General features: G+C 37.5%; 1 protein-coding gene across 6 annotated transcripts in view; it reads left to right on the plus strand.

Moving 5' to 3' along the window:
• Positions 1-19131, plus strand: part of RFC1 (replication factor C subunit 1) — a 41605-nt gene that overhangs the window by 20766 nt on the left and 1708 nt on the right. For 4 of the 6 annotated variants that reach the window (XM_026085303.1, XM_026085305.1, XM_026085306.1 and 1 more), the window contains 20 exons: positions 791-1023; positions 1700-1774; positions 2869-2910; positions 3772-3849; positions 5811-5898; positions 5989-6290; positions 7160-7267; positions 7813-7992; positions 9128-9232; positions 10626-11022; positions 11877-11986; positions 13395-13509; positions 14003-14091; positions 15127-15264; positions 15669-15764; positions 15920-16018; positions 16481-16635; positions 16748-16865; positions 17726-17871; positions 18145-18358. In XM_026085303.1, the coding sequence (XP_025941088.1) occupies positions 791-1023; positions 1700-1774; positions 2869-2910; positions 3772-3849; positions 5811-5898; positions 5989-6290; positions 7160-7267; positions 7813-7992; positions 9128-9232; positions 10626-11022; positions 11877-11986; positions 13395-13509; positions 14003-14091; positions 15127-15264; positions 15669-15764; positions 15920-16018; positions 16481-16635; positions 16748-16865; positions 17726-17871; positions 18145-18358 (2888 nt within the window). The remainder of the gene's footprint in view (positions 1-790; positions 1024-1699; positions 1775-2868; positions 2911-3771; positions 3850-5810; positions 5899-5988; positions 6291-7159; positions 7268-7812; positions 7993-9127; positions 9233-10625; positions 11023-11876; positions 11987-13394; positions 13510-14002; positions 14092-15126; positions 15265-15668; positions 15765-15919; positions 16019-16480; positions 16636-16747; positions 16866-17725; positions 17872-18144; positions 18359-19131) is intronic. The other 2 variants (XM_026085304.1, XM_026085307.1) reach the window with 1 other exon arrangement.

Raw genomic sequence — 19131 nt, forward strand, 5'->3', positions numbered from 1 at the left:
AACTCTTGCCTCTGGTTTCTGTGTTCTGTGCAATAGCTATGTTTCTTTGTCAGAAATAGTTCTGACTGTACTGGAAGGAGATTGTATAAATGTAGAGGCTAGAGAATGGCTTGTAGAATTTAAAAGGAACAAAGTAAAAGTGGAGTTAAACCATTCATAAGGTATGAGCACTACTCTACAGGACAGGAACACTTATAGTTATTTGTAATCTTGTTCAAGAAGCTACCATGTAGGTTTTTAGTAAATGCAAACTTCTAATCTTTTTCACTTAACATTGCAATATTGAGAGATTCTTAGAGTATATAACTCTAGGAAGCATATATTAGTTGCTCAATTAACGAATGCTAGAAAATAATAAAATGTGGCTTTGTATTTCACTGTGCTGCATTTTTTTCTATGTGAACAGTTGGGCTATTCAGCTTGATGTTGTGTTAGTTAAGGATTCACGTTTCAGTGACCTAGAATTTCTGTTGTTCTGCTTTATGTAAGAAGGGTATGTATTCTTTGCAGTTTTTTCTAAATGAAAGGTAACGTACGAGTACAAGTAACTGAAATTTTTGTCTCATTTTATTTCAGCACTCAATTTAGTCAAACTTGAGCTGTATTATTGAAGATGCTAAATAGTGTGTCATGCAAGTCTGCCTTTTTCCAAATAGCTCTTAAATATCTGTAATATTTGTTAGGGTGTGAGTTAGGGGAATCGGCCCAAGATGGTTCTCTTTCCAGTTACCTTAGAGTAACTTACTTGAGTTCCTTGTACCAGAAGTAATAAAGTACTCTCCATGTTTAGATGAAGATGATGACTTTGTCAATAAGAGAATTTCTCTGAAACCTAAGGAGAATGGGACATCAGCAATCAGTTGCCCGGGAACAACTGCAGTGAAAAAGGAAGATGTAAAACTACGAGCTAAAAGTAAACCTTTATCTCCAGTGAAACTGACCCCCACCTCGGCACTTGATTACTTTGGGACAAGTAGCGTCCAGCGATCAGAAAAGAAACTGGTAGCAAGTAAAAGGAAAGAAGTGAGTATTGATGATGTTTGTTTAGTTTGCTAGCAGAACAAAATAGCCAGTTTAATGACTGTAAGAAGGTACTTAACTACTTGATGTTACTTTTTAATAATTACTGATGTATAAGTTCAATTTTGATGGCATGTACAGGCATATCAGTTTCTCAAGTACAATTGTAGAGTAGAACTTTCCTGTTTGAAAAGATCAGCACAAAGTTGGAAGTAGTATTCTCTTCTTCCCAAATGACTTTCCTTAAAAAGTTTTAAGAAGTTTTCTGAGATTAGTGAATGGTGGGATAACTTACTGTGGATCTGCATGGATGTTTTCCAAAACTTTATGGCATATATATTTATTGAGTGCCAAAGCCCCAAAGAAAATATGGAGAAATTCAGAATCTCAGTGTGTAATTGTTGGTTTCTCCTCAAGATTGCCCGGTGTGATGACTTCAGAGATGTCCAGCATTGCTTGAAAAAATGAGTTATTTGAATTTAAACACTGTTTTGTTTTAAATAGTATCATCTCTTAACTACTATTAACTGGGGCTGTGTTGAGGTTAGAAAGCTAGTAATAAAATGCTGCATGTCCATTGCCAGTCCTATCTAATAAGAATGCAAGATGAATCTTTACAAATTAAATTATTATAACTTATACAATATTGAGAAATTGAACTGTTGATTTTTACATATAGCCCTCACAAAGCAGAGACTGCACACTGGATGATGAGGCCATTGCCAGGCAACTGCAGCTTGATGAAGATTCAGAGGTAAAAGTTGTATAAATGCATCGTTCTGTGCCAGGAGCAGTTTCATTAATCTGCCATTGTTCTTCCTTAAGAAATGCAGATGGACTTTCCACGTATGCTGTAAATAGGTGTAACAGTTCATCTGTATACATCAATTCTTGCACGTACGTGCAAACATAGTCACACAGTTATTTTTATGGCCATTATTTCAGTTACATAAATATAACCATATCTAATCTAATCTGTTTTCCATCTATCCAGACTTGCTCTCTACCTATTGGGCTGATGAGTCTACAGTGATCCTGCTTCTCATGCAGAATTCTAACTTTCTGCTTCCTCAAGCTTTTCTTCTCCTTGCCCTGGAAAGAGAAACCAAAAACCATTGTCATCCATGGCTGCTTCACCTGTTGTCATCTTAGTTTGCTTATAGTCATGAAAAATGCGAAGTCCATCTTCATTTTATTGTGTATCATAGACTTTTTGGTTTGAATCAATGCTAACAAGAGGAAAACGTATACATATTGATTTACTTATTTTATGATGATTATCGTAGCTCTGATTTACTTCTGGGGAGATTAGTTCATTTCTCTTATCCTGGTAATATAGGAGCATCTTTTGAAATAAGCGTATTTTACATTTAGAACTTGGTGTTATCCCTGGCCTTCCCAGAGGTGTGATGCATCAAGTTTTAATCTACTAGAAAGTTAAATAACTTGACTGGAAAAACCAGATGTCATCTGTGAATCAAATCAAACTCACCTGTAAAGTGTTCATTGCCTCATGTATCATCAAAGGAATGTCCTTTATTTCAAGTATCTCTCTGCCTCAATCTGGTCTGCATCTGGTAGTCGCTCCCCCTCACCTCTCTCAGTGTAAACAGGAAAGTTAGATGCCTTTCATCGTTATGGGTGCATTACGGGGAAGAAATAGTGCCTGTGGCATATTGGTTTTATGAAGTCATCTCTTTGAATCATTTAACTAGGTATGTTGGACTTTAGGGCAGTTGTGAAAGGATTTGTGTGTTTTCTGTTTGTTTGTTTTTTTGTTTTTTTGTTTTTTTTTCTTTTTTTGTATGATGGGCATTATTTATTGACAACAATATACATTGTTGTCAGGAAAAGAGAAGGTTTTCCCCAAGTGGCCATACTGGAGAAAAGGTAACCTGACAGTCAATCGTCATTGTATATGTTACATTTATTTTGTTAGGTAGAATAAAAATGAAATCAAACCTGGCTTTGTTTTATTTCATACAATATAATACACAACTTTCTCAGATTCCATGTGCAGTGTTTGTTCTTACTGTTTTTTCTGTCAAAGAAAATCAGTTGTATAAGCAGCAATATTATAAAAAGTTAAAACAGATTTAATTTGATTCCATAAAGTAAATGAAACTCCTGACGACAAGAGCCAGGCCACAACCAGTAGTTAAATTCTCCCAAATTACTACTATTTCCTTTTTTCGTTTTTTTTTTTTCCCTTCTCCCCTCATGTGATACATTGTTAGTAGTGAATAGACGGTAATGCATTCTTTGTTGAGACGTCATAATACTTTAACAGGCTTTGTTTCTACTTTTCTTTTGGAACCGCTCTTCAAAGATTTCTAAAGCCATCAGGTTGCATCTCAATGGCAAGTTTAGACCCTGTCTTTCCTGCAGGTTTTGATTTAATACATGAAAGGGATGCACCACAATAATAATAAAAATCCAAAGGAATAGAAAACCTCTTTGAAAACAAATTATATAGGCTTATTAAAATTTCTAGTGCAACAAACCCAAACTCTACTTTCTCATTAGAGTTCTCTCTCTCTTTTTGGGAGGAAAAACGTCATTCTGTGCCATCCTGAGAAATTGACTGTTTGCTTCTTGTAGGATAATTTTATTTTTTTATTTTTTTTAAATAAGTGTTCTCTTATTTTAGATGAGCTTTTGGTCTTGAACAGCAAATAGGGTTTTAAAAAATTATAGTAGAATTAAAACTTGTCAGACTTGAGCCTGAAAGTCATGCTTTTCTTTTCACAGCTGGAGAGACAGCTGCATGAAGATGAAGAATTTGCTAGAACTTTGGCTATGTTGGATGAAACTCCACAGAAGAAAAAGGTTGAATTCTTTTTAAACTTTAGTTTTAGAAATTAGATTGGTAGGATTGTTCTAGTTTAGGCACCTAAACTTTGTTTTGAGACTTCCAGGCACAAATGCCCTTAAGAACAGCAAGGAGGTGTTTGTATGAAAAGAACATGCTCATACATTCTCCCCGGGTTTTCCTCACTTAGTAAATCACTCAGCTGACATTTTGTATCTTTGTGCTATTTCCCTTGAAACTTAATTCTAAGTTCTAATTCTGGTTAACTTAACCTAATTATTAGTGGGTATATCAAAGCCGTTTCATCTCCTCTTTATTATTCCCTCCACTAGAGGAATTTATCTTTGTTATGATAACTGTATTTGTCCATAATTTTAATCTTAAAATGAACAGATCATATAATCTTTACATTGTCTGGCAAAAGAGGACTTCAGTGTTGCATTACTGCAGAAGGAGGATAGACTGTTCGATATTGCCTTAACTGCTGTCTTAACTGTTGAAATCTGTTTCAATTGCTCATCATCTTATCAAATATGTACTTGAATGCAAATAATTTAGTTAAAATCATTCATGAAAAGACTTTCAAAGTTTACAAGACCCCGGATCCTAGTTTTTAAAGAAAGTAGCTTTTGTGGTATGGCATTCAAATCCTCATAATCACATTGCTGAATCAGACTGAAGGTCTGTCCTGTCCAGTGTTTAGTTTCTGACAGCAGATAAAAGCATATAGCTGAAGGAGTATAAGAATGGGGCGATCTCCTTAGAACTTTCCCATCCTCCAACCTCTTACAATTTAATGTCTTGTTACAGATGTGACTTATGTATTTAGAAAACCTCAGTGGGTTTCTTTTCTATGAGATTGTCCCCTTGAACCGTCCAAGCTAGCATCTGTGACATGCTGAGATGTGGTGTAGAACCAGTTTCAAATCTAAAGAAATGTATGCACTATAGAGCATCAAAGAACTTGGGCATTGGAAGCGGCATAGCTGTGGCAGAAGGGAGCACATCCCATAGGTTAATTTTTTGCATAGTAAGTTATTTCATGAGAGCTCTACATAACAGCTTCTGGAATGCACTGTATTATAGGTATCTATGTTAAGCCTCCCACAGGGTAGTGTACTGTAGCCTCTGAAATACAAATAAAGAAAGCTTAAGGGTGTTTCATAAAAAAAGTATCAAAGCAAATTGGAATGTTAGTTTTGTCTTTGCTAAAAAATGTAGCTGTCTGTCAGCTTAAAAATGGGTGCATAAGAGATACAATTGACCAAGAGTCTTTATTTTGCCAATTTCTTGCCATGTGTAAGCTTTTAATTCATCTCAGATTAGTGGGACTACCTGTCTCTTTAGCACCTGAAGTGGAGTGAGTTGCTTTAAGATGCATGCTTTAGATCAGCTATAGATAGTCTTTGTTTCAAGAGAACCAGATCCAGCAAAATGAGTCAGTGGGACAGCACAAGTGAAAAGTGAAGGGGAGGAAAAGGAAGGAGGAGAATATTGCCCTCACCTTGAGAGATGGGGCAAGCAGGGGTCTCACGAGTTCTGAGCCCCGCGCCGGGGTTGGGATGTGCTCTCCCACTTCTCTCAGCTTGTGGTATAAGGCACAGGATTACTCCAGACACAGTAAAATATTTGCTGTGTTATACATCAGGGCTCTCAAAATTTAGGATTGCTACTTTGAATTAGCAAATATTAGTACTTCTAGACTATTTGGTGAACTGATTAGGATCAAAATTTACTGTAACTTAGAAGTTTGTCTCTCCTTTGACTTAAGGAGCAATTGCATTTATGGCTGAGAGTAGAACTTGCTCATCTGCCTGCCAGCCTTTGATAGAGGTTATATTTTGGCCTGTAGTAGGGATCAACTTCTTAAATGTATCATCCAGTCTGATGCGCTTAAACAGTGAGAAAACTCAGGGGTCTTGATTTAGTCATAGGGCAGCACACACATCTCTTACTTTGGCATTATTTGTTGATTTAGGCTCGGAAAGATTCAGAAGAAGAGCAAACAGTTTTGAGCACCGAGAGCAGTCCTAACGTGACAGAAAGATATAAACGATCGCAAAAAGGTAGAACACGGAATATAGAAAATATTTCACCAGTCTATAATATTATGATATATTTTTATATATGTATTTCCCCCTTTCCCCCTTTCTTAGTGAAAGCAACCAACTCAACAGATCAAGCGAAGAATTATACTGTAAAGGAGCAAACTACATCTGAAAACTCGAAAGGATCTCATTTGCCCTTCCAATCATCTGATGGTAAAATAGCAAGAGAGTTGATAGATAAGACCTTGCCTTTGAAACCTAGCTCTAAACTTGTGGCTCTGAAACAAAAAGAAGAGAGCACTGAGAAGGAAAGAGGTGCTCGAAGTGTGTTATCGAAAGAAAAAAATGCTTCAGGGAAAGAAGAGAAGAGAACACCAAAGAAGCAGAAAATTTCTCCCAAAAAGCCTGAGGTAGGTGCTATCAAAAGAATTTAATTGATTTGACTGTTTGCAGGAAAAGAGTTTTTATTATTATTATTATTTTTTTTTTTGTGTGTGTCACTACTGTAAATTGGTAGTTTGAATCTTTTGGGTGGTTTTTAAGAAATCAAAAAGGAATATGATCTAGAGTGTGTGGTGTGTGGTTTTTTTTTTTTTTTTGTATAATTGTCTGGATCTGTAGCTGTAGTTACTGAATGCACTTTAGCAGTTTAGTGAAAGCTTCAAAATGTTCTTTGTATTTTTAGGATTAAAAATAATCCAATTTTTTGATACTTAAAGTTGAGTAATTCAAAATGTGATTGGGAGTGCTGATAAAACCTGCATACCTGGATAGTCCTGATGGTCAAACATCAGGCATTGCTTACCATGTCTGGTGTATTTCACAAACGGAAGATCTTTTTGGTACAGACAACAGTTGCATTTGGAAAGGGGGAATCTGTGACTTCTGTTTTTGTGACTTTTTTTTTTCCTAACGAGCTTAAAAATCTCCAAAAAGTAGAAATGAAGTAGTTTGTATGTGAATGTAGGTTTTGTCTACACCTGATTGTTATTCTGGAATAAAATAGGATATAAATTTAAAGCAAGGATTTCTGAATTGAATGAACATGTACATGTGGAGCACAAATGGATCTACATAAAATCAAGAATAAACTTGGGTACATATTTTTTAAAATTTCAGATTTTTTTGGAAGTCTTTATCAAAGCTTTTTTTTTTGCGGTTTAGTAAATCAAAACAAACGTTTAAACTTCCTTCTTTTTTAGTGCATAAAAATGACTTGGAAACTGTGCTTGTGTTTGAGTGTTTCATTGTTTATATCTCTATTTTATTTCTGCCAAAGTCTGTAAGTCCTGAGGACTCTGAAAAGAAGCGAATAAATTATCAGGCCTACCGAAGCTTCCTAAATCGTGAGGGTCCGAAAGCTCTGGGCTCAAAGGAGATACCTCGAGTAAGTTTGGCTACAGCAGAATTCGTGTGTTGTGTATCATGGACTTCCAGTTATAAGTGATCTGACAAGCATCAACTAAAATAAATATTTTAAAACTTGTTTTTTCCAGATAGGAAATACATATTGGAAGAAGCTAAATTGTAATGCAAAGCAGTGCCTAAATTTAATGAATGTATAATTTGCTCAGAAGTGATAGTATCTGGTTTATGAAGTGATGATGGAAAATAGTTGCTGGTTTTAAAAAGTTGAAGGTTGCTATCACGCATTTCACTGACAGCTATGGCTGAAGCACAGGGTGTTTAGAGTAATACTTCTGTTGTCTCTATGTCCTGTCGGTTAAACAGATGTGTGAAGCTTTGGTAGCTATCCTTTTTAACATTTTTTTTGTCTTCTAGAACTATTCTCTGTCTAGGTAGTGTAGATACATTTTATGTTTCATAGAGTACTTGGCATGGTAGCAGTTTACAAATTTTTGTTTATAATGGAAAGGTACTTGGTGGAATTGCATCAGTTAATGGCATTTTCTGCAATGTTGTGGTTCTCAGGGAGCTGAAAACTGCTTGGAAGGCCTGACGTTTGTAATTACGGGAGTTCTGGAGTCTATTGAAAGAGATGAGGCCAAGTCTCTGATTGAACGTTATGGAGGAAAAGTAACTGGCAATGTCAGCAAGAAGACAAACTATCTGGTTATGGGACGAGACTGTGGCCAATCTAAATGCGAGAAGGTGAGCATTGCTGTGCCTGCACTAAGTAGAAGTGAAATTGTGAATTGTTCCTATCTTACCTTTATTGGTTTTTTTGGTTTTTTTTTGCCTTTGGTTTTTTTTTTTTCCAGTGCCCTTTCCAAAAAGAGGCAGTACTACAAACAAAAAGTGTATGTTAAAAAGTTGCCTTGTATTCCCCCCCCCCCCCCCCGGAGGGAAAAAAACCACCCTGTTTCTACTTGTTTATGCTGCTAATTTTAGCAGCAGTTTGGTGTGATGTAGACACTGCCTTCCTCTTTTTTGCCTGTTTTGCTTGACAGGCTGTCAGGGCTCCATTGTATGTGTAAATGTAGGCATAACGTTTCTAATGCAAGTTCTCTATTCTGCTTGAATAGCAGGCCACGCACCAAAACTTCGGRACTGGCTCTTAGGGGTGTATTTTCAACACAAGTATTATGCCAAATGTATTTGTTATGGCTAGCCATTAGCACTAAAGAGGCAAACTGTTCCATGAGATGTAACACATCTTGGAGTTGTGGTGAAGGTGGAATTGAATCTCGGTGCCTGCAGCTAATGCTGTAAATGATTAAACTCTCACTGCAGTATGGTATTAGATATCTTATTTCAACTTAGACACTTTATATATGTGTGTGCATATATATATGTGTGTGTGTGATTATATATATATATGTGTATATATGTGTATATGTGTGTGTGTGTGTGTATATATATACATATACATATATATATACATATATATATATATAGTCCTTAGCCCACCTCCAGTATGTAAACAAGTTTCTAGTGTGTTGTATTTACTAAGTGATTGAAATACCACTATTTTGCTGGAATATTATCATCATCTTGTTTAATGCTTGGGGTATCTTTTTCAGCGAGGAACAATCACTTCTTTACCCTCCTCAAACTACATTTGTTATTTAAATGTGTAAGTTATAAATCAAATCTATATAGATTATAAAAATAAAACAAAGCCCTGTAATGCAGCAATGTAACATGCATGTGTAGGGTTTTTTCATTTTTTGTGTTTTTTGCCATTATTTTTGTTCCTAAACACAATCCTTACAGGAAAGGACTTTGCTGAAATGGATTATGTAATTCTCTTTGACCTTGCTTCTAATTTTTGTTTTGGCTCCAGGCATCAACTTTAGGGACAAAAGTTATTGATGAGGATGGCCTGTTTGATCTTATTCGAACTATGCCAGGCAAAAAGTCCAAATACGAACTGGCGGCTGAAACAGAGGTTTGCCTAAAATAAACTTAGGGGTTGTATGGTGTCGTGTGGTGGGTTTATTTGTTTATATTTATTCAAAGGAGCTGTTCACGGTAGCTTCAGAGTTGTTTGTTCCAGTAATAGTAATTCTATGATTGTCAGTTTGATCTTCTCCGTTAAGAGTCTTGAGAATGGAAATTTTATATTTATGTTTTAAGACTTCTACTTTGGACTAATGATCTCTTTCTAACCTTTCATTTTTCTGCTCTGGCACATTTTTTATTTTAAATATCTGACTTGGGGGTAGTTGTACCTTTCTACATAGTGTCAGTTTTGACACAATCTTATTGTTTTTTGAAATAAGTAATTGTGACTTTTCACAGTTATTAAACTGCAAATAAAACATATGCCAGACTGGAAATAATATATGTGGTACTCAGATGGGTCCAATATAAAATTGTACTGTAAACTTGGGATGTAAACTGTACTTTACCGTATGTAAACCATATGTATAGATAATGGATACTGTCTTTATATGGTACTTGAACTAATACTAATCAAGGTAAATTTCTCAGGAAATACTATAAAAATGGTAAAAACATTTTTATACACAGTTAGATCTAGTCTGTAGTGGCTGGTAAAATCTTGTTAAAACTTCTACTAGCTCTAACACATTTCCCATTCAGTATGGACTCTGGCATTTCTGATGTGGCTATACACAAATTGTTGTATAAATGTTCAGTTGTTATCCTAAGTAAAAGTAAGTCCATTTAAGTTTTTGTACTGTAAATAGCTGGTGTGCTTGCTAGCCTTACTCTCACTGCCTTTGAGTTATTTTTGTTTTGGGCTGAACACTTTCTGCTTAATTTTTTTTTTTTAAACAACAACTGTGGTTCTGTTTGAAAGTGTGCATGTGAAGAGTGTTTCCTTTTTGGAAAAAGGGTTGTTGCCTGTTCCTCCTCCTCTTATCCAAGTGCTCCTAGTGTTAATATTTTATGTGTTGGGGCTTGGAAACGCTGTCTCATGAGTTGTGCGTCTGGGCCTGGCCCATGCTTTCCAGCCTGGCAGTTGTCACTGTTGTATTGCTCCTTTTAGCAATGCATCAGGCCCCGCGCGTGTGGCACTGCTGGAGCTTGGACGGCTCGTGGAAGGGGCGGAACATTTCCTGCCCCTCTCTCTCTTGTGGGTTGGGCTGCCAGATGCCAGGTGACATCCTCTTTAGCAGTGGTTTATTTTTCAGAGGAATATTTTTGATCTACTGTTGAGATGCTCTATTTATTTCCCAATATGTAAGCTTTGTTCGTTTAAACCCTCCTATACACGTGTTCACAGACTGCATGTTTATTTACTGAGTAATTTTTTTTTTTAATTTCTCTTTAATTTTCTCTTTCCCATGTTTTTTTCCCCCCCTTCCCACCCCAAGGCAAAAAAAGCAGAGTCAAAACATGAAAAGACACCACAGAAAAGTGAAGCTGGAAGAAGAAAATTTAGTCCCCTCAAAAGAGAAGCTGATAACAAAAAAAAGAATCCTACTCCTGATAAAGGAGGTACCTTCAAATCTGTTAAGAAAGAAACTACTGCTGTTCGAAAACTTACAGACTTTAAACAGCAAACTGTGGAGAAGAAAGAAACCCCAAAGCCTGAGGGGACCTTGGTTTCCGAGATGACTGAAGATGGAACAGAGAGGTTACTATGGGTAGATAAATACAAGCCTACATCTCTTAAGGCAATAATTGGACAGCAGGGTGAACAAAGCTGTGCCAATAAACTGCTTCGATGGCTCCGAAACTGGCACAGGAATACTTCTGAAGACAGACAAGGTGAGCAGCACAGTTAACTTCTGTCCGTGGTACAGGTTCTTCCATGCCAATCAGACTGCTCAGTTCCATATGCTGATAAAGGGTGTGTGTGTGTGTGTGTGGCAGGAGAGTGACTCTAGAAATCTGGAATGAGGTTTAAGTATTTTTAGCGGCAGTTGAGCCTGAGGACAGTTGTCTATTTACTGCCCTTCCCCCAGAAAACAAAGCACCAAGCCCTGTCTGAATATGTGTTTTAAATTTCTTGGTATTCTTAAATGTACTGTTTTCTTCCAGAAGAATTCAAAATAGCCTAGTAGTAATGTATATTAAAATGGCCTCACATTCACTCTGAATGTCTCTTAATGAGAAAGAATGTTGGCCAGTGCTAACCTCTGCACATGGGGAACATATGGGATGGCAAGATGCCTGGGGAAGAGATGAACTGTTAAGGTCCTGGTTCTGGCTGACAAGCAGCCCATGTCACATATAGTGTGTAAATCTGTAGACAGTGTTGTTCTTTTCTTTTTCCTTCTTTGTATGTGTGACAAAATAGTATATATGCTTAACTGCAGCTATAATGTTTTTTCCTTTTTTTTTAATGATATAGTTGTCAGAAAATTGCTGAAATATTTGTAGTTATTACATCAATAGCACGTCTAATACTTTTCAGTTTAGAATCATGGTGAATCTTAAATTAAGTGGTTTAAACTGCATTTCCCCAAATACTTAAGATGTGGACAGATATTTCTGATATCCATAACAACTATCACAAGAGCTTTTCTGTTTTTAAAGCTTGATATCTTTAAAGGTTTGCATAAAGTATATAGCTTTTTAGTAATATATACCTAGGTAAATCCTGGAATCTTCTTTTATAGCAAAAAACAATAAATTTGGAGGCAAAGATGATGGTACTAGTTTTAAAGCAGCATTACTTTCTGGTCCACCAGGAGTTGGTAAAACTACTACAGCTTCTTTAGTTTGCAAGGTGAGTTTATATTAATGTTCATTCCCAAACAAGTATTTGTTACTGTGTTGATTCTGTAACTGGATGTGTCCAGGTGGATTTCCCCTGAAGTATAAGGGTTCACTCCCAGTCAAGTTCCACCTACTCAGAACAGGGTTACAGATGACATGATATGGATATTTAGGTATCTTTATTTCAGGTCTGAGGCAGGAATATAGCAGTGGGTGCCTGCACTTCTTTCTGTTTATTGAAAGGAAGCTTGTCTGAGTATGTTGACCAATTGCTGTAATGGTTTTCAAAAATTGTGAACGTTTAACACTACTTCCGCAAATCAGAGAATATTTGCACTAAATTTAATAGAAGTAGAATTATCACAAGCTCTTTGAAAATTCCATACAAGCAGACTTGTGATTTTTATACATATGTGTGTGTATGTGTTTAAAAAAGACACATCTTTCCTGAACTTGTTGCTATTCAAATACTCCAGGGTGAGAGAAGTTGACAGGGCTGTGTGTTCATTTCTAAACACAAGTTTAGAAATTTTTTGTGAACTTAGTGGAGCACAGTGTTCCTCAAACTGTGTCATGAGCTTGACGGTCATCAGAATTGCCCGAGGACTGTATATTGTGGAAATACTTTCAGAACTAGAAAAGTGAAGAAACTATTAAAATGTAGTATTTTAACTTAATGATATTTAATATCAGTTACTAATAGGATATTGTAATGTGTTACAGACTTTGTTTTTCTGAGCTGAGCTCTCTGCAGGGCACGTCACCGTGCTCCACAGACGTAACCAGCGGAACCGGGCTGTCCCAACTGCAATGCCCGAGCGGCGCGCAGCTCGCCGCTGCAGCCCTGGCATGTGCCTGGTGTCAGGAGGCCGCTGCTGCAGGCGTGCCTGCGTCAAGTCCCTTCAGGGACTGAATTGCAGCACAGACCCATTCCAAAGTGAAGTGGTAGCACTGCTGGAGGAGCCATGTGTTTTATAGCTGTTAACTAGTTAAAAGCTTTTTGTTCCCTCAGCTTTCTGAGGGATATGGTATGTTTCTTGTCATGATTCTGCATGTGAAGGTTTTGATATACAATGGAAATACCATGGAGCTTGGTTAGCCCTGCCTTATAGTTCTGTTTCTATCCCTTATGGCAGTTTCACTTATCTCTCACAGCTAAGTCTGTGCCTCTGATTTTTTGCAAAACCTTAGTTCTCTTTTGGGCATATCTGTTCAATGTCTGGTTACAAATATTTTTGGAGTGTGAGATAAGAGAGTATGAGGGGAAGAAAGGAATCAAAGCCACCAATTAGATCTGGAAACAGTGTTGTAAGAGCTTTCTTCTGGAACTTTGAAATGTTGTTCCTAATTCTGAGTATGCTGATGCTCCTAATGATCTGTATTCTCATTTTTCTGTGCGGTTTGTGTGTTTGGATTAGGAACTGGGGTATAGTTATGTGGAGCTGAATGCCAGTGATACTCGCAGTAAGAACGGTCTAAAGGAAGTAGTTGCTGAATCGCTTAACAACACCAGCATCAGAGACTTCTGTTCTGGTACGTTTATTGTTTGAAGGAGGGTTTTTGTTCTGTTAAGAGTCTAGTTACAGGAGGGACAGAGCTTCTTCATTTCATGACAAAGTTAGGAACTGAAATTGCTCATTCTGTAGAGGGAGCAGGCTCATATTTAATAGGGATGGTTTAATTTAGCAAGATGTTCTATTTCATCTTCAGGGTAGCATTAAACTGCTATTTAGGGAATCAATTCTTAATAAGCAGAAACTACACAAACTACTATTTGCTCTAATTGCTCTTCTGTTGCATAGTACTTAATTCTTGGAAAAGGACATGAGGTACAATCAGCTCTATTCTGTGAACATACTGTTGTGATTACACAAGGGGCAGAGCAAGAGGTTCATCAGCATCTCAAGTTGTCTAGGCTTACCTATGCTATAGAGGATTGGGTAAACCTTTGAGCAAGACCCTATTGTATTCCCTTGAATAAAATAATCTATTGCAGTCTCATTTTCTTGTCTATATTCATTTTCAGGTACATCCTCATCAGTTAGTGGGAAACATGTATTGATCATGGATGAAGTGGATGGTATGGCAGGCAATGAAGACAGAGGAGGGATTCAGGTGAAACTGCTACAATTATTAGCTAATACTATTGCTAAAAGTTCATACCGTATATCAGCCCAAAATACTTAGTCTGCTGTCCTTAACCCATAAACTGTACTATAGAGATTTCTATCTGACCCATTTTATAAGATTACCTTCGCGTAAGAAGACTTATGCCTTAGTAGAGTAAAACAGACACTCCTGATACATGTGTGTGTGCGCGTGTGTGTAATTACCTCAGGTGCATGTGCTGTAGATGTTTACTCTTGGGCAGGTGAATTTAACTCAAGTTCTCTGTGGCTGACTTTTACCTGCAGTGAAAGATTTGTAATCTAGCTGGGACAATTACTGCCTCCAGTAGGCAGTAACACTGAATAAATAATGTGCTACTGTCAATATTATACTTTGTTCTCCTTTGCAGCTTTAGTTTTAACTTTTAAAAATTTCCTATGGTCATACGCAGTACTACCCTGACGGTAAAGGACATGCAGATCTTTAGCTCAGATACAGACGTTTACGTTGCGGGAATATAAAGTTGAACTGAATTTCACTTTTGTTAGAGGAGATGAAGTTCATTTATGGGAAACCCACTAACACTGAAGCCTTTTGGACAGGGGAGAGCTGATCTTTTTCCTTCTTGCTGCTTCTATTTTTTGTGGCAAGGCGCGCTGGAAAAGATGCGTGCTCCCTGTGGGCTTGGGCCAGGTCAAAATGGTCTTTGGGCAAATTAATATAGGCCTCCAGCTGGACAGCTGTTTTCTGCTCTACTGATCTTCATTGCTTTTTGAAGAATGGTCTAAACATGGTTGCTGGAAGTGGATGGTTTGTGAGACAGCAGAATTATTGCAGCTGAACAGAAYAGTAAACAAAAAGTAGGAAAGGGGAGCAGGTTTTTGCTGTGTGGAAAGTTGATTACAATAGGAGGCGTTTTATAGTGTTGCATAAGTCAAGGATCTGACTTAAAGCAGTGATTAATGGTGCTCAGTATGATGTGTTTTAATTATTTTTGTCTGTGGAATCTGGTGTAACTGTTGTAATATGTTTAAATGATAGGAGTTGATTGGTTTAATCAGACACACGAAGATACCTATCATCTGTATGTGTAATGATCGAAACCATCCTAAGATTCGCTCTTTAGTCCACTACTGTTTTGATCTTCGTTTTCAGAGACCTCGTCTGGAACAGATTAAGGTGAGAAGGATGGTTGTATGGGCTGCACTGAGTTATCAGTAATCTGTCTTCAGGTGTCAGAATTCATACAGAAATGAAAACACCACTTAAAACTTAGTTTTATCACCTTAGTGAATAACTCTGCTCTTCAGAATGGGTTGTCTGAGTTTTTGTCTAGAGTCTTCCAGATTTAGATGTGCATCTTAAATATATCCAAACACTTTTTTTTAAAATGATCTTGCTATTTATATACCCATGATAAGGGATGAATGTATTATGTTTATAAAAGGCTGTTAAATTGCTTAAAAACTAGGAGAAAAAATACAGTAACATTCTCTGTCAGATATCTGTTAACCTTTTCTGTAGAGGAAGGATTCATAGAAATTCTTTAGTGACACTGTCTTAAAATATTGTGTGTATTACAGGGTGCCATGATGTCTATTGCATTTAAAGAAGGCTTAAAAATCCCACCACCTGCTATGCATGAGATAATCTTGGCAGCAAATCAGGACATCAGACAGGTTAGTGCCGATTCAGTATGTCCTGTGCAAGTCATTGACTTCAGTATTTGAGCAGTATGAGATGCTATTTTTAGTATACAGATCAAGCTTTTTTTCTGCTGAAGTCTTTCCTTTAAATGCACTTAAGCTACCAAATTGTCCATTTTGTTCTCTAGATTTTGCATAATCTTAATATGTGGTGTGCAAAAGATAAATCATTGACTTATGATGAAGCCAAAACAGATGCCAGCAAAGCCAAAAAGGATATCAAACTGGTAAGCATAATATATTGGACTGGTTTTATGGCCATATTCTGATATAAGCATCTTCTTATAAAGCCTGGTAACTAATTAAAAATAAAGCACTGATAGCCTAATTGCAAGTAGCTAACTGATATTTTGAGCATGTGTCAAACTCACTATGTGGTAAATCCAAGACTGAATATCTATTTTGATGCACTGGTCTTTTTATGTAAACTGCAATTATGAAGCTTATACTTCGCATCCTGAGTTCTCTCTCTAGCAGATAATCCTTGTAATTCATCTTGGAAGTAAGACTCCGTTCTCAAAACTGGCAAAAAAAAAAAAAAAAAGGAAGGAAATGCTGAGCATTGAACTTGTACAGTCCAGATACTGTTAGGTACCATCACTGTGGTAGCTTTGTTGGTAATGTGTTATGTCTTTTATTGTCTGTGTTGACTTGCAACCCACTTACTTCTTGAACTATCATTTACTTAGGGCCCTTTTGATGTTGTCCGGAAGGTTTTTGCTGCTGGAGAGGAGGCTTCTCATATGTCTCTTATAGACAAATCGGATCTTTTCTTCCATGATTATTCCCTAGCACCTCTCTTTGTCCAAGAGAACTATATACATGTGAAACCGGCTGCTGCTGGGTGAGTTACTCCACACCCTAAATTGACAGAGCCTTTCATGCAGGGGAGTCAAATGAGAGTACAACATATCTGGATGTTTCTGCATGGTGATAGTCAACTTCCTTTTTTCTAGAGGGAATCTGAAAAAGCACTTAGTGCTATTGAGTAGAACAGCTGATAGTATATGTGATGGTGATCTAGTGGACAGACAGATTCGTAGCAAGCAAAACTGGAATCTTCTTCCAACACAGGTGAGCACTTGACACATTTTGTATGCTTTATGGGTGCCCAGTATACACGACTGATCTCTGGAAATTGTTGTCTTAATATAATTTTATGACCTGTATAGTTGATGCTCTATATAGTATTCTTGTGTTTTGCTGGGGAGTAGTGCAGTTTTCCATACTCATGTGGTTGAACCTATGCTGTGTGTCATGAAATGAAGTCTTCTGAAACTTTGGAAAGCTTGAACCTTCTTAGGTTATAGGAACACATGGCACAACCAATTCAGATATGCAGGTAAAAGCCTACTTAAATATCCCAACCTCTCACCAGGCCAGTATTACTCCCAAAGCACAGAGAACTGAACCTTCTTCATTTTACTTCTCTTTTGATGATCACTGAAATTTTCACAAGACTYATGCTTAAAAGATTATGACTGGCATCAGACAATGTATGGTAGAATAATTTAAGTTGGAAAGGACCTCTGGAGATCATCTAGTATAACCCCCTGCTTAATGCAGGTCCAAGTAGGTCAGGTTGCTTAGGAACTTGCCTCGCTGAGTTTATGTAGTTTCATATTATGAATGTTTTAGTAATTGTGTTCTTTTGAAATGTCTCCTTTACTATATCCGTCTGTTGGAGATTGGCTTTTAAAACCCAGATCACTTCACAGATATTAGAACATAATAATAAATAGGATGGCACAAGAGATGAAGCTGTAACCTCTAAGGGGTAGAACAGAAACAAGCAACCAAGAAAGAGTTCTCTTAAAGCCAGCTCAGTTTCCAAAACATTAGCTGCCCACTTTCATTGGAACAAGCTGGGTATTATGTCATGGTGTCAGTTTGACTAATTCATTGTGAACTGAGTTTGGCATGTGTGTTTTCAGGCTATTTATTCAAGTGTTCTGCCTGGGGAGCTGATGAGAGGTTACATGTCCCAGTTTCCTGTCTTTCCCAGCTGGCTGGGGAAATTTTCATCCACAGGCAAACATGATCGCATCATTCAAGAATTGGCAATGCACATGAGTCTCAGGTAATACTGATATCTCTCTTCTTTTTTTGAAGCTGTAGGTTTTTCTTTGTTTCATTTAGGGATGTGTTTTCCCATCTGTTCAGTTTTGGGTACTGTATACCTTGCATCAGATTATCCCTAATTTAAGTATAACCCAGGAGGAGTGATACAATAGAGCTTGCAGTTTTTAAGGCAGCTGGTTAAGCATTTGCTGAGGGCCTGCCTAAAGGCTGCTTGTGTTTAGAAGCGAGTCTTTTTTATACAGATTTACTTACCTCTTTCAATTTTATAAAGAACCCAGACATGCAAGAGGACAATAAATATGGAGTACTTATCATATTTGCGGGATGCACTTGTTCAGCCCTTGAAACACTTTGGAACAGATGGTGTACAAGATACTGTAGCATTCATGGACTCTTACTGCTTGATGAAAGAAGATGTTGAAAATATCATGGAAATAAGCACCTGGGGAGGCAAACCCAGTCCTTTTTCTAAGCTGGATCCTAAGGTAAAATTCACCAGTGATGATGACTTTTTTTTTTTTTAATTTAAATATTTTAAAAAGAAATCCTAGAATGATAGCCATAGCATGTATGTACTGCTGAAAGGATGAAGCTGGCTGAGTCATTTTATTAACTATAATATAATGACAAGCATGGAATGCGTTGTGGCTCAGGTGTCAAACATGCAATAGCCCCAAGACAAGGGCTGGCTCAGGGGGTACATCCTAAAAGATAATAACATTATGCTTCATTCAGCATTCTTCTACCTGTTGTTCTGGTGAAAAGATCACTGGGAGCCAGCTGTGTTTGGGGAACAGCTAGAAGTGTAATGCAGAGGGGATGTGGAAGGCAGGATCATGCAGACTCCTGACAATAAGCTGTCTCAGCTTCTTGCGTAGCGCTGCTTTCCTTACCAGTGTGCAAAGGAGGAAGGATGCGCAACAAGCCCATCCATTACAGCATGGACATCCTGATTTAGAGGCTGGCTTGGAACCTGCATCCTTCGCATTCTAGTCAACAGCCTGAACTGCCAGACCCGGGGGGCTTAAGTGGTGCTCTCAGTGTCCGCTTGGGGCTAGTTTGAGGCATCAGTGGTTAGGACCCTCATCTGGGATGAGGTGAGCTTAAACTGAAGTTCCCACTACAAACTAGACAGGTTGGAAATGTTAACCAAGATCTCCCACATCTGAGGTGAGTGTTCAGGGAAAGAGAAGAACTATGCTGTGCTGATACCACCTGACAGTGGTGTGGGTTTACACGGTCTGACTGTGCTGCTCCA

The sequence above is a fragment of the Apteryx rowi genome, unplaced genomic scaffold (assembly GCF_003343035.1).
Source record: "Apteryx rowi isolate R43461 unplaced genomic scaffold, aptRow1 scaffold_664, whole genome shotgun sequence".
Lineage (NCBI taxonomy): Eukaryota > Metazoa > Chordata > Aves > Apterygiformes > Apterygidae > Apteryx > Apteryx rowi.